Source organism: Bidens hawaiensis, unplaced genomic scaffold (genome assembly GCF_021521415.1).
Source record: "Bidens hawaiensis isolate Kalapana, Puna unplaced genomic scaffold, B.hawaiensis_p1.1 tig00011436_1, whole genome shotgun sequence".
Lineage (NCBI taxonomy): Eukaryota > Viridiplantae > Streptophyta > Magnoliopsida > Asterales > Asteraceae > Bidens > Bidens hawaiensis.
The window spans coordinates 83,006-97,878 of NW_027491890.1; the positions used below are offsets into that span (position 1 = coordinate 83,006).

The following is a 14,873-nucleotide window of genomic DNA, read 5'->3' on the forward strand; positions in this document are numbered from 1 at the left end:
GTTCCTGGTTAGTGGGTGAAGAAGCCAAGTTTTGTGAGAGCGGGTGAAGGGTGAAGATCCGACTATGAAAAGAATCTTTTTGGGGGATGCTCTTCGGGTATGGATGGCATGGGGAGATCTGCGAACTTATGTGTTGGTGATCAATTGATGGTCCTCATGAATTGTCACAAATAAAATATGTATACTAACATTTTTATATTGAATAACTTTTCTTTTAGTTATGAACTTTTTAATGTAGTCTATTTAGAGATTAGAAGACCAAACAACTATTTCTAACTCGGTCTTTCTCCAATTCATCTTCACTCACAACCATCATCATAAGATGAGATTAAAACAATTAATCAAAAATAAGTTTTGACATATACAACAAGTTCAATTACATGATAAAATGAATTTTAATAAAAATAAATAAATAATCTCTATATTTGTTAACAAAATCCCAAATTTTCGAATCAAAATATTTAACAAATGAAATAAAAAAAATTCGTTTGAGTTTGAGACCTAAATAAATTATGGGTTGGTCAATCAATAAAGGTGACGCGTGCGCGCGCACACAGAACCAAAAGAAAAAAAGAAGACACGTAAGAATGTATGATGTTCTTACCATGTATAATTGGATGAACACAATTTTGAAACCGGTGATAGAACATTGTCTCCTACATAGTAAATATTTGTGGCATAAATACCACATGTGTGTAAAAGTGGAAAGAACATCCCTGCAATATACATTCTTACTCCTTCCAGTTATCTGATTATCTCCACTCAAGTTACATTATCAAGCTAGTTTGTAGTACGTACTATTTATTGTTATATATATTGTATACTACAATTCTGCCAGTTGTTTGGAGGGAATTGCATGTTCGATGGAAAAAGTAACACATTATGTTCATCTAACACATGCTCAATCCACTTTATCAACCTTAATTACATAGTGACATAAAGTATTAACATCTAATAAACATCATAAGCAAACCAAGGTTTGCATTCTATATCTTAACTCTTAAGTTTCATTTCAACTTAATTAAGTGTGACAAGAAGAAGTTCAATGACAATAAACCATTGAAGAAAATTCAGACTCATCCACAAATCTATCATGTATTACAATTTTAATGTAGTGTAACAAAAAAAAAGGCAATGTTCACCTATAATATAAAGTAAAACACAATATATTAAAATACAAGCAACAAAATTTGATCACATTGCAATAATAATAAAAGCCTACTTAAATGTAACAAAACCATTACATATTACATTACATGTTTATTGATATTGATAAAAGACATCCGGTGAGGAGCAGCACATTATTAATAATAAAAACTAGTAAATTAACCATCCATTAACTCAGGGAAAAGCAATACAAGTGAGGACCCACCCAGCACCAAGCTGGGCATCATCAAGGAAACTCTGGTCAGACTGGTCAACAGTGCCGGAGACGAGTTTGCCGGCACAGGAAGAGCAAGCACCAGCCCTGCATGAGTGAGGTAGGTCTACCCCATATTCCTCAGCACGGTCAAGAATGTACTCGTCACCAGGGCACTCTACCTCCTTCTTTCCGTCCGGTGTGATCAGTGTCACCTTGTACCTCGCCATCATCGCCACTCCTCCACGGTTCTTGCCTTTTACTCCGAACAATACTGACGTGGTTTTCTGTGAGGTGGTGGTGCGGCGGAGGAAGGTGGTGCTGCTGGTGGCTAGACTTCCGGTGAGGCTGCTGTTGCTGCCATGGTGGTGGTCGGAGAGAAGCAGACTAAACAAATGAGAATGAATGAGGATAGATATGATATAGATATAGACAGGGAGTGTGGTTTGTGGAAATAGTGTGTTTTTACCTTTTTAAGATCATATTTATGCCACGTGGCAGGATATGGTGTGGTGGTGACATTTTATCATGTTATCATCATTGTTTACTTATCACAAATTTTGTTTTTTTTTCTATTAAAAGAGGGCGTGGCATTTGCTTCTTTGGTACAATTTTTTATATGATTGTGGCCTTTCATTTTGTAAGATGGTGATGTGATTATATTTTGTTTAAATGAAACATGTATATTTTATTAAACTTAAAATAATTATAATAAAAAGTTGTACCATTATTGGTGAGAGAATACAAACTAGGGTTTAGTATTTGAGGTTTAATTGATTTGAGAAGGTATAGTTTTTGTGCCATGTGTTTTTGAGTTTATTACTATTAAGATCTCTGAATATTTTTCATTTAGTCATTAAAATTTGTAACTGAGTGTGAAAACGAGCCGAGGTGCATGCAAATTACTCAAGATTAATTGGCTCGTATAAAAGCTTGATCGAGCTAAGCTTAAACAAGCGCGAGCCTAAAAGTATGCTTATATAATACATGAGCTTGAGCTTCACTTCGCAACCCGGCTCGAGCTTGAGCCTAAAAGTAAGCATATATAATAAATGAGCTCGAGCCGGGTTGCAAGCCTAAACGAGCCTTTCATTTCTGTAATTTTTTATATTATGTTAAACATAAAATTGTAACCGAAAAAAAAACTATATAAAAAATGATTATAAATATATAAAAGTTAATTAATAAATAGTAAATGAGCCGAGCCGAGCTCAAGCCTAATCAAGCTCAGACTTGACTCGTTTGCACCTCTGGACTCCGGAGTTTAATGCCTTTGAACAAGTAAACGTTAGAAATGAATATATGAGTTCTTTTGTTGCTTTACATAACGACCATTATACAAAATCTATGTTTAATCATTTGTTGCTAGACTTCCGGTGAGGCTGGTGGTTGCTGCTGCCGCCGCCATGGTGGTGGTGGTGGTCCGAGACAAGTAGACTAAACAAATGAGATTTATGAGAATGAAAGAGAATATATAGATAGATAGATAGATAGATAGATAGATAGATAGATAGATAGATAGGGAGTGAGGCTTGTGAAAATAGTGTGCTTTTAGGATCAGATTTACGACAAGTGGCAGGATATGGTGTGGCTGTGTCATTTTATCATGTTATCACCGTTCGTTTACTTATCACAAATTTTGGTTTTTTTTACTAATTCAAGAGGATGTGGTGTTTCCTTATTTGGTACGTTTTTATATGGAGTTTTTTTTATCAATATGGGTTGAATGGAAAAAATATTTATCTAAATGAGTGATTTTAAAACTATTTACCAAAATAGATTATTTTCTCTCTCTTACACACCATCTTAATGAATAACGATTTCTGTTATAATTTTTTTAATTTATAAATAAGATATACAAAAAGTATATACTAAAAGTAATAAAACTCACAATTATGTTTTGCACCTCGTTTGTTAATACTATTCAAATATTTTTTATGAAAAATGTATATTATATTTTTATTTTCATTTAATTAACCAAACGATTAAAGAAAAGGTTTTATATTATTATATTTAGTTTTTTTATCTTTATTGTTTTTATTTTTGCAATACGTTTTTTTATGGTTTTATTCAAGCTATTTTGGTATATTGAGGCCGGGGCTAAAAATTTAAATTGGACTTAATACTAATTACGATACCTATTTTATCAAGTCAGATGTTGTTCGCTTGGCCATCGATACCGATACGAAATTGCACTTGTAAAGCTTGCAATATAAAAAATACTTATTTTGAATACAATTTCGTCGCAACAAAATTTATATTGTAATGCCAAAGCAAAAAAAAATGCTTGTGAAATCTATAAAATTGAATTTGATACTGGTTTCACCGATATAAGTACCAATGTTGTTCAGTTGGAATGTGCTCGGTTTGCCATGGTGTCGGTACACTGCCGACACTCACATAGCTCACGATACCAAAAGTAATACTCAATACTCTTGCTTAAATACGATCTGGTTTCCTATAAAAATTACACTGGAATGTCGAGAAATAAATTAACACAACTTCCTATTCATTTTTTTTTTAAAATTAAAAAACGTATGTCATCTTTGCGGTATTAAAATATAAGGATGCAACTAAGATTAAAAAAACAAAAAAAACTTTAAAGATCGTTATTCTAATTTTTAGTGTTTTTTCTTCATTTCGTTTTTTTAATTTATTGTGTTTTGTTTTGATAATATCTTCAAATCAAATTTTAAGCACCCCCTAATATATATTTTAAAAAAATACATGGAGTATACAGTGAAACAATAATAATAATAATAATAATAATAAATAAACCAAAATATGATCATATGAAACTCGTACCTTAACTTACATTTACACGAAATAGTGAATTTTATTACTTTTCAATATATATTTTTTATAACGTACTTAAATCAAAAAATATAATAGAAATTATTCTTATCAATTAATATTAGAAATGTAAAAAGACAATTTTACAAGAAGAAAGAGAAAAAAAATCTATTTTGCTAAATAGTTTTCAAATCACCTATTCTGGTAAATATTTTTTCCACCCAACCTATTTTGGTAAAACTCTTTTTATATGACTGTGGCCTTTCTTTTTGTAAGATGGTGGTGTGAAACTTATATTTTTTATTAAACTTAAAACGATTATAATAAAGTGACTGATAAATAGATAACAAGTTGTGCCATCACGGGTGGAAGAATACAAACTAGGGTTTAGTATTTGGGGTTTAACTAATTTGAGAAGATATAATTTTTATGCACTGTGTTTTTGAGTTTATTGCTATTAAGATCTCTGAATGTTTTTCGTTTACTCTTTAAAATTCGTAACTAAGGGTGCAAACGAACCAAGCTGCTCGCGAATAACTCAAGATTGGCTCGTAAAAAAGCTTGATCGAGCTAAGCCTATAAGTAAGCTTATTTAATAATGAGCTTGAGCTTCACTTCGCAACCCGGCTCGAGCTCGAGGCTAAAAGTAAGCTTATTTAATAAATGAGCTTGAGTGTCACTTATCGAGCTTGGGCCAAGTTGCGAGTCTAAACAAGCCTTTCATTTCTATAATTTTTATTTTATGTTAAATATAAAGTTCTAACTGAAAAAACTTTATAAAAAATAATTATAAATATATAAAAGTTAATTAATAAATAGTAAATGAGCCGAGCTCGAGCTCTAGCTCTGTGTAAGTTAAACGAGCTGAGCTCGGGCTCGGCTCTTTTGCACCTCCGGACTTCGGAGTTTAGTGTCTTAGAACAAGTAAACATTAGAAATGAATATCTTTTTGTTGCTTTACATAACAACCATTATACAAAATCTATGTTTAAATCATAAACATGGCCGGCTTAATCATAGTGGAGGCCTAAAACGAAACTTAAATTTGAGGTCTTTTTAAAATTTCAGTATTGTAATCCCTCTTTGTTTATTTGTATTTAAAACTAACAACGATCAACTAAAATCCTTAGTTAGCATAAAATGTAAGCTAATATTGGCCTCCTCAAAAATATTATATACAGTTGGCAAGAAGGTAAACACTTTAATTATATGGATTTCGACTAGATAGTGCAAATAAATCAATAGCATACCTTAAATCAGCAAATGTGTGTTTGACTGAATAATTCCAACTCATTTGGTTGCATCACTCTCAAAATCAAGTATGTTTATAAATAACAAAATAATATAATATACATTTAATTTGGAAAAAGTGAACCTATTTTAATCAATATTATATTTAGAGGTATGGAATAATTCAAAAGAGGCAACAAACAGACTAGTACGTTAACAAAAAAACTATGGGCTAAAGTTATGAAGCCTGTACGAATGGGAGGCCCAAAACAGTTGCCTTAGTAGGTTTGCCCATGAGTCGGGCGTGATCATAAACAACTAAACTTCATAAACGTATTTTATTTTGTTTGTTCATATCAAATGTCATGGGTTTTTTCGTAGTTTTATGGCCACCAGCGTGGAAAGAGGAAGAGCAAACTCAAAAGAGAAGGGCAATGAGAGAGAAGCTCGCGGTTGATGGGTGAAGAAGCCACGTTTTGTGAGAGGAGAGGAGAATGGAGTGGATCCGACTTTATCTTTTTGGGAGATGGTCATCGGGTAGGGGCGATGTGAAGAGATCCTTGATGTCTTGCGTTGATGATCAGATGGTCTCATAAATTGTCACGTATAAAATATGTTTACTAACATGTAAAACTATAGTAGCTCGGCTCAATAGTAGCTTTGCATTACGCCTTGGACATAAGGCACATAACATTCAACCATCGGGACACCGCCGAAATGGTGCATGTACCCTTGTTTTTCGGCTATCAACGCCACCACATGATGCCTGATTAACCTTCCGTCACTTTAATTTTATTTTCACGAGATTAGTAAAATAACGTCAAAATTAGGGCACTTTCACTTTTGACCACCCGAGAGTTCACATGTATATATACATTATATGCTCGCACGGCAAGCCAGCAATGCAAATACATAATACCATATCCAAGTTAATGTGATGATAAGATGTTAACAAAGAAGCCAAAGATAAACAAAAACAAAACACAATATATATTAATATTAAAAATACAACAAAATTTGACATTGTGGTAATTAAAGTACACTTAAATGTAAGATACATGAAATTTATGAATATCTCAAAACTCAAAATCAACCAACCAACTCTTCCTCCTTGTGGGTCTCAATGGTGACATCACTGGTGGGATAAGCCACACAAGTGAGGACCCACCCAGCATCAATCTGGTCATCATCAAGGAAGCTCTGGTCGGACTGGTCAACGGTGCCGGCGACGACTTTACCGGCACAGGAAGAGCAAGAACCAGCCCTGCATGAGTAAGGCACGTCTATCCCTTCTTCCTCACAGTGGTCAAGAATGTACACGTCATCAGGGCAGTCGAACTCAACCTTACCGTCCGGTGTTAGGAGTGTCACCTTGTAAGAGGCCATCATGGCCACTCCTCCACGGTTATAAGTTGACTTTAGTCCGAAGAGGACTGAGGTTGTTTTGGGTGTGGTGGTGGTGCGGCGGAGGAAGGTGGTCCTGGTGGCTAGACTTCCGGTGAGGCTGGTGGTTGCTGATGCTGCTGCCATGGTGGTGGTCGGAGAATAATAATAATAATAATATTAATAAAGATTGAGAGTTGGAAGTAAGAATGAGGATAAGATGAGGCTTGTGGAAATATAGTGTGTTTTAAGGACGAGGTGACTGCCACGTGGCAATATTGGTGTGGTTGTGTTTTATCATGTTATCAACATTCGTTTATTTATGATCACATTTATTTGATTTTTTTTTATTTTTCTAGTGGTACTTCACTAAGGATGTGATATTTTAACATTTAGTTTTGGCCCATTAAATATCTACATCATGTGGAAGTGACGAGAATAAACCAATGCTAAAACCCAAAACTTGAAATGGATTAGTTTTTGAAAATATTTGCGGGTTTGAAACAAATATTATATTAGTGTTGTAGAAACCACTATGCGCTAATTAGATGATGGGTTAGGAACTAGCGATTAATTAGATCGGATTTTATATGTAATTTTTTAAATATGCGTATATAAATAACGATTAATCAGCCTTTAATCGGGATGTTTAGAACCATTTTATTAGGTGATACGTGTAACATGAGCAATTATACAAACCTGCTAACAAAAATCAAGACCAAATATATTAAAAATTCTATAACCTTAAAAATATGATGAGAGATTAAACTTTTTAGAGACTTTAAATTATTAAAGTTATAGAATTATTAGAAATGCAACTGAGTATTTAATATTTGAAGTCATTTTTTGAGTTGGGTCAAGCTTCGGGTAACGGACATCTCAACATTTAAGTAACTTAAAAAAAAATAAGACCATAATAATGAATGATGGGTACCAGACGGGCATGGGGCACAACTCTATAACCAGGTAAGGGATACTGCCTTACAATCATGCACAGGACTAGGATTACTAGCATACAAACCGTTGTCATCCCTACCATCATGTCATGATTGGTGTCCGGTGATCACGACAATTCCATCACCGAAAGATCTTGAGATCTTGGTCATTCTATGCTACTTATATAACGTCATTAGTTTTGGTCGCTTAAGAAAGTACTAATAATTTATACAGCGTTCTATGCTTGTAGGTAATTGCCTTTAAAAAAACTTAGGGCAATGCACAGGGAGCAACATGCATGAGAGGAGCTAGACGCAGCCATCGTCCATCGATGATCCTTTTGACAAATACATTATCGCTGATTCATTAAAGAAGGGACCTTTGGTAATTCATAGATGTCTGCCATTGTAGATTTATTCACACCCATAGAATCTCGACTAAAAAAATTGAAATTACTGACTGCTGGGATCTTAATGGATGGCAACATTAGTAAGAATAGGCATTAGCAAGTAGCAACATCAGTAAACGAGATTGTAAAGTGTTTAGCCAATTGGTCAATGAAGAAATGGATTGTTAAAACATTGTAATGGCCTTGGGTTTGCTCACGAGTTAAACATAGCTGAGCCAGTCAGCTCCAACTCGGCTTGACCAGAATTACTACTGAGCTGAAAGCTTAGGCTTGAAATTGATAACATATTAAATGATGTTGCTGAATCGATAATAAAGAGTAATAGATCAACAGCATTTTGATCCTTGTTTAACATGTGACAAGCACACTAGAGCCAACTTTTCATCAAAGACCAAATTTAACTTCATGTTACCTATAAAAATGACAAAACCACTTTTTGTTGGAATGGCTGAATAATAATAATAAGAATACGATAGAAGATGAAGATGTATATAACAAGTTTTCTCTTAAGATCTTGCTACATTAACAAAGTCCCCCCTATTCATAATAAAAAACAATCTCTGTAAAACTTCTACATTCTCTCTTTCCATGAAGAAAAGAAAGACCCCATGTTCCTCAAATTACAAATGATAACAACTCCCTCAGCCCCCATATAATTCTTCATTTCGTATCAACAAAATTAAACTACAAAACCGGGGCTGTTGTTCTTACCTTACGCACCTTAATCACACTTGATGTTTCTGTAAATCCGTCTCACAAACAAATTAGATCCCAAATACCCGACAGCTCCTATAATTTTAGTTAAGGTTCATTTAGTAAAACAGAACATAAAATGAATCAAAAATCACAGATTTATACTACATTGAAATTAGAAAAAAAACTGCACAAATAATCCGTGTGGTTTGACCATATTGCAAGAGTTTGGTCCCCAGATTTTAAAAGTTGCAAACTTAGTCCAAGCATTTATGAGAGAGTTGCACGTTTAGCCCACACCACTAATTCAAGTTAGTTTTTAGCATAAACTGATGCCATATGCCATTTTTGTTGGCATAGGTGCCTTCCCAAACTTGGAATCTTAAAAAAATACTATTAAACCACAGAGCTCCTAACATCTAGCATCGACTTCATTACCTTTTGAGTCTGAGCCTTCGATTTTGCATTGATCAAAGGTGATGAAGTCGACGATAGGAGTCTTGAGGTTTGAAAAAGTACTTTACCAGAAACCAAATTTGGGAACACACAACTACCCTCACAAAACTGGCACATGACATCATTTTCCGTTAAAAACTAACTCAAATTAACGCTGTGGACTAAACGTGCAATCCTCTCGTAAATGCTTGGACTAAGTTTGCAATTTTTTAAATCTAGGGATCAAACTTGCAATATGGTTAAACCACATGGGCCATTTGTGCAATTTTCTCTTGAAATTATGAAATGGAACTCACCGCAGAGAATTCCTAAACCAATGCAAAACATGGCTGTGTATCCAAAATAAAAGCTGGTTTGAAAGAAACCCGACATCTTGGTCTTCACAGAGTAATAATATATTGAATATAAGTAGACATAAATAGCTGTAGAGGCTGCAGATAAGAATGAAGTCCATTGCCAGTGATAATTCTCAGCATTAAGCAGAAAATATGTTCCCACAATTGTCACGCAAACGGTCACAATGATAAGAATCAGGAACACAAGTAGCATAAAACCATAAACATAGTACACCTGTGAAATAAACCAACAAATGATTAAATTGAATAGCAGTTACTAAAATACTAAGATTAACATAACAGAAACAAGATACCTTGTAATTCCAGAAGGATGTGAATACAAAGTACATTTCAATGAAAATACTACCAAAAGGTAGTAGTCCTCCCATTATTGATACCACAGATGGTGTAAGATACCACTTCTTTTCGGGAATCGGGCGAGGAATTGTTTTCACACGACACGGGTTGTTGGGGGCCCCACTCCAGTTTCTTCCAACAACCGTGCCGAGAAGTGCAAGTGGAAAAGAGATGAAAGCCCATATGACAAAAACGACTACCATTGTGCCAAATGGGATTGCAGCTAGAGACCCGTAAAATATGGCAATTGTGTTGAGAATGAAGCCGATTCCAAAGCATAAGAATGGAAAAAGTGATGCAGTTAAGATCATTGACTTTATCCAGTTTTTACCTGTAGTAAATAAAAGAAGATTTTAGTAAATGAATAATATGTGGCTAATATATGTTTTCCAGAAAGTGAAGGGCAGATTAGTAAAAGGGTACTTACCACCATGGCGGGAATACATGCCACCACTCACATACCCGGATACAAATGATGTGAGGGCGTAACAAACGATGAAAGTAGTAACAATTGCTCCTCTCCTAAAACAATAAAGAAAAAAATTACACTTGTATCACGAGAATTTTCCCAGATCAATAGATGTGGCAAACTCAGAGGATTGAGTGACATGCCAAAATGTGTTTTAAGTCAAGAAAGATTAGTCAGTTTGACCAGAAGAACTTTTTTGCCCAACTTTAATATACTTCTCAACAAAAGATGTATGTATTAAATATGATTCCGAACAAAACACATCAAAACAGCAAAAATCGATTTTTTTCAAAAAAAACAAATTAGTAGGCTTGTAAAGTTAAGCGAACAAACACAAACGAAGCATGTCCCTGTTCGTCTGTATGACTTAACCTAACAAACGATTATACATGAACAACTAAATGAACGAAGTTTTCTACATTTCTTGTTCATGTTAGTTCGATAAGAATATGAACATGTTCATGCTCGTTTGTGAACAATATAAACGAATATTTCACAAACGTAAACGAACGAACATAACTGAACATCCATGAACAGACATAACTGAGCCAAAACTAGTTAAAAGTATAGCAAGGAACAATACGTTGGACCTAAAAAAGTTACGAAAACTAGACTATGCTGTAATTAGCCAAAAAAAATAAATGTATATATTAACAAACTGATACATATGAATTTAAACAAACGTAAAGTAGCAAACAACGATGAACGTAAACAAACAAATATAAATGAATTTGAATGAACAAACGTTCAAAAACAAAAATGGACGAACAAGACATGTGTTCGGGTTCGTTCGTTTAACTAAATGAATATATTTTTTTGTTCATGCTCTTTCATTTATCATATATAACATAAACGAACTTCTCACCAAACAGCTCACATACTATTCACTTAACATTTGGTTCGCTTACAGGGCCGGCCTAGCTGTTTTCTATAAAACTTTGGGCTGCTAGCAACCCATTTTCCTTTAAATTGTTTATTTACCCATTTGGCCCGCTATAAATAGAACATAGCCCAGATTGACACACTTATAAGTAACTAGGTCAAAATTGCCACTTCCAGCTAGCATCTTTTATTCTTTACTTTCTTCTTGAAGAAACTTATATGTAAAGATAGAAATCTGCTATATCATACCCGATGTACAATGTTGCAACAATTGCAAACAAAATGACAAGTAGAATCAGCAGAGCCAATTGGGCACCAGTTCCAACAACAGCCGACAATATAACTAAATGACGAGGTGGTCGGAAGACATCCCCATGTACAAGCTTCCAACCAGATTCTTCACTTACATCTCGTTCCTTAAGAAAAGAACAATTACAAATAATTAGAAACTGGAATTGTAACAATTTACCAATCCTATTAACTCATAGAAACATTACCAGACTTTCCAGGTCATCATCTTCCCTAGCATACTTGGCATAATCATTTCTAAGAGTCCGCATCAGAATCATTGAAACCAATCCGGTAAGGAAGATAACCATCATAAAAGAGTTGAATATGGAAAACCAATGAATCTGAACGATGAAACACACAGCTTGCAGCTATAAGTTATAACCTCATAAATTAAGTTTATAAGTATCTTGCAAAGCTAATAAAACACCTGATGCTCAAAGAAATGGTAATCCAGGTAAACATCAAAACGGTGTGCAAAACTAATATTAGTTTCAGTCCACTTGACTGAGTAAGTCATGTCTAGTGCTTTCCCAGCTTCCAGTGGTTTTGGATTCTCTTGAGTGAGATTAACATGAATGATCTGTAATTAAAGAGCCATAATATAAGAAATACAAGATCAATTTAACACCATACAAGGTCGTTTACAAAAACAAAAGTTGGAATACCTGATCCTTGTTGTACTGGATAGTAATATTCTTATGAGTGTATAGCAGATGCTTGCTATCACTGTTCCTATCAGTATGTAGCTCCCCAACATAGCCTATAAAAAATTCAATTGTGCAATAAAATAAACATTAGTACTAATTAATAGCAGGACACAGAAAAATAATTAAAAAATAGGCGCTTAATTAATATTACCCCACAATGGCAGATCATCTGAGTTTGTGTTCCATATAGCAGAGACCAAAGAAAATGATATCAGAAGAGATAAAAAAAACGAGGTGAATAATAAGTATTTTGCAAGAAGAAAATTATGATTTGAGCATACCCATGAAAAATTCAAACCAATAGCTATTCTCAATAGCCTCCTTAAACTGCTTAACCTTTGATTCATCTAGCTCAAGCTCACAAATTGTAGTTTTGTCCACATTCTCTGCAAAAGGATACGTGCCATATAGTCATATGTTATTTGGATACATAAGCTAAAGCATTACATGAAACATTGACCAGCTTACTTTGAAACTTGATGTCAATTTGACTATCAATAAGCTCGTTTCCACCCAATACCTCACCCAGGCCACCCCATTTGTGACCAGGATTGCCAGATGGGCGACAAAACGGAAGACTGTAGTAGTTATATGTTTCTTGTGGGTTATTGTAAGGCCCGACTTTATTCACCCAAAGTGTAATTGGTTCATCTGATTGATACTGCAAAACAAAATAACCGAAGTTTAAAAAAAGCCAAGCCAAATAAAATTCTACCAAACTACTATCATTTTGTAGACATGTGTTTTCGGGTACTGCTTCAAATCTATAAATGTGTTGTGTTTACAGCACTAGCATATGATTTACAACAAATGAAACATACAGTAATTCTAATACAGCTCAGAAATATCCATCACAATTTGTATGCAGCAACAAGTAAACCCTTACATAACAAAAAGTAGTTTTAATTGTAAAGAAAATGAAAAAAAAAACAAGTTATTAGCTTAGTTTATAATTACTTTCACTCCAATGCGTAAACTCTAAGCTAAAAACAGGATCTTGCGTCATAGTTCACAACTTCACATGAAAAATGTACAAAAACCAGTAAACATCCATGTTCATTTAAATTTTTCCAAAACATTAATCTGTCTTTTACCCAACTCTTACGATTATTAACCTAGTTAAAATATAAATATCAATTGATAGAGTAGTTTTATAAATATATCAAGAAAATGAAACAGACAAGTTATTAGCTTAGTTTATCATTGCTTTCACTCCAATGCTTGAATTCTTAGCTAAAAACAGATTCTTGTGTCACCATTATACATGAAAACGTATAAAGAAACTAGTAAACAATCATGTTCACTTAACTTATTTCCAAAACATTTATCTGTCTTTCACCCAACTATTACTCGTATTAACATAGTTAAAATGTAAATATCAATTAACAGAGTAGTTTCAAATATATCAAGAAAATGAAAAAGACAAGTTATTAGCTTAGTTTATTATTGTTTTCACTCCAACGCTTAAATTCTGAGCTAAAAACAGGTTCTTGCGTCACCAATTCACACGATAAACGCATAAAAAACTAGTAAACAATCATGTTCAGTTAACTTATTTCCAAAACATTTATCTGTCTTTCACCCAACTATTACTCGTATTAACATAGTTAAAATGTAAATATCAATTAACAGAGTAGTTTCAAATATATAAAGAAAATGAAAAAAGAAAAGTTATAAGCTTAGTTTATTATTGCTTTCACTCCAATGCTTGAATTCTGAGCTAAAAACAGGTTCTTGCGTCACCAATTCACACGAAAAACACATAAAAAACTAGTAAACAATCATGTTCAGTTAACCATTTTCCAAAACATTAATCTGTCTTTCACCCAACTATTACTCTTATTAACCTAATCAAAATGTAACTATCAATTATTAAAGTAAATACTGGTGCTAACAACAATACTAGATCATAAAACACACCATATGTCAATCAGCAACACAACCAGCTGCATGAAGCTACATCATACAGATCTAAACCCTAACACACTACACACCTCAATTCACGACCTAAACTCCTTATACAAACCAAATCAAACCCTCACACTAAGATCTACCAACAAATTGTACAATACTGACGTTCAAATTGCACGATCTACACAATTGAATACTGAATGCCGAAATTAGAGACAATTAGGGTTTTTTTTTTTTTTTTTTTGACTCAAACTTTAGGGTTTGAACGTTATAAGACCTTGTGATCGTACTCGGAAGCGAACGCTGAGATGAAGAGAAATGAAGCGATGAAGATGGTGGGCCACATGGCGGTTGGATTTGGATCTAACGGCGATTGATTTGATCGGATAAGTTTTACGGCGAATGGGTGGTGTTTTTGTTGGATCTGTGTGTTTCTTGGGGTGTTATAGACTTGGTGAAATAAATTAGTCAACAATATTTATATTATGTGGATTGGGAAAATGTATTTGATGGAAAGTGGTGTTTGGTACCTTCCTTAATAAGTTTTTCTTATTTTATTAAGTTAATAATTAAATCCATTTAAAAAACAAATTAAATACCGACAAGATTTTGCTCTAACCAGTATTGTAAAAATCGGTCTATACAGCTAAGTATTTGATGA

The 14,873-nt window shown here is 33.8% G+C and overlaps 2 protein-coding genes and 1 pseudogene across 2 annotated transcripts; all 3 read right to left on the reverse strand.

The window, feature by feature from the left end:
* Positions 1-1,341: 1,341 nt before the first annotated feature.
* Positions 1,342-1,843, reverse strand: LOC143537927 (ferredoxin-like). Its single transcript, XM_077031594.1, has 2 exons — positions 1,830-1,843; positions 1,342-1,747 (listed from the first exon to the last, which is right to left on the reverse strand). Exons 1-2 carry the CDS (start codon positions 1,841-1,843, stop codon positions 1,342-1,344), a joined length of 420 nt encoding a protein of 139 aa, XP_076887709.1.
* Positions 1,844-6,395: 4,552 nt separating this feature from the next.
* LOC143537877 (ferredoxin pseudogene) lies at positions 6,396-6,977 on the reverse strand (annotated as a pseudogene).
* Positions 6,978-8,812: 1,835 nt separating this feature from the next.
* On the reverse strand, positions 8,813-14,671 carry LOC143537903 (transmembrane 9 superfamily member 1). Its single transcript, XM_077031569.1, has 12 exons — positions 14,490-14,671; positions 12,770-12,962; positions 12,583-12,687; positions 12,453-12,470; positions 12,260-12,354; positions 12,022-12,174; positions 11,801-11,935; positions 11,553-11,719; positions 10,380-10,474; positions 9,910-10,283; positions 9,557-9,830; positions 8,813-8,900 (listed from the first exon to the last, which is right to left on the reverse strand). Exons 1-12 carry the CDS (start codon positions 14,556-14,558, stop codon positions 8,833-8,835), a joined length of 1,746 nt encoding a protein of 581 aa, XP_076887684.1. The 5' UTR covers positions 14,559-14,671; the 3' UTR covers positions 8,813-8,832.
* Between the last annotated feature and the right edge of the window lie 202 nt (positions 14,672-14,873).

What these genes read in the sequence shown, in the direction of transcription:
- LOC143537903 (XM_077031569.1), bottom strand. Translation starts at nt 14,558, where the DNA reads ATGTGGCCCACCATCTTCATCGCTTCATTTCTCTTCATCTCAGCGTTC. An exon ending in GTTGCAACATTGTACATCGG is followed by an intron (nt 10,475 to 11,552) that starts GTATGATATAGC and finishes TTATTGTTTTAG; the next exon opens with GAGAGGAGCAATTGTTACTA. An exon ending in CATCCTTCTGGAATTACAAG is followed by an intron (nt 9,831 to 9,909) that starts GTATCTTGTTTC and finishes TTTATTTCACAG; the next exon opens with GTGTACTATGTTTATGGTTT.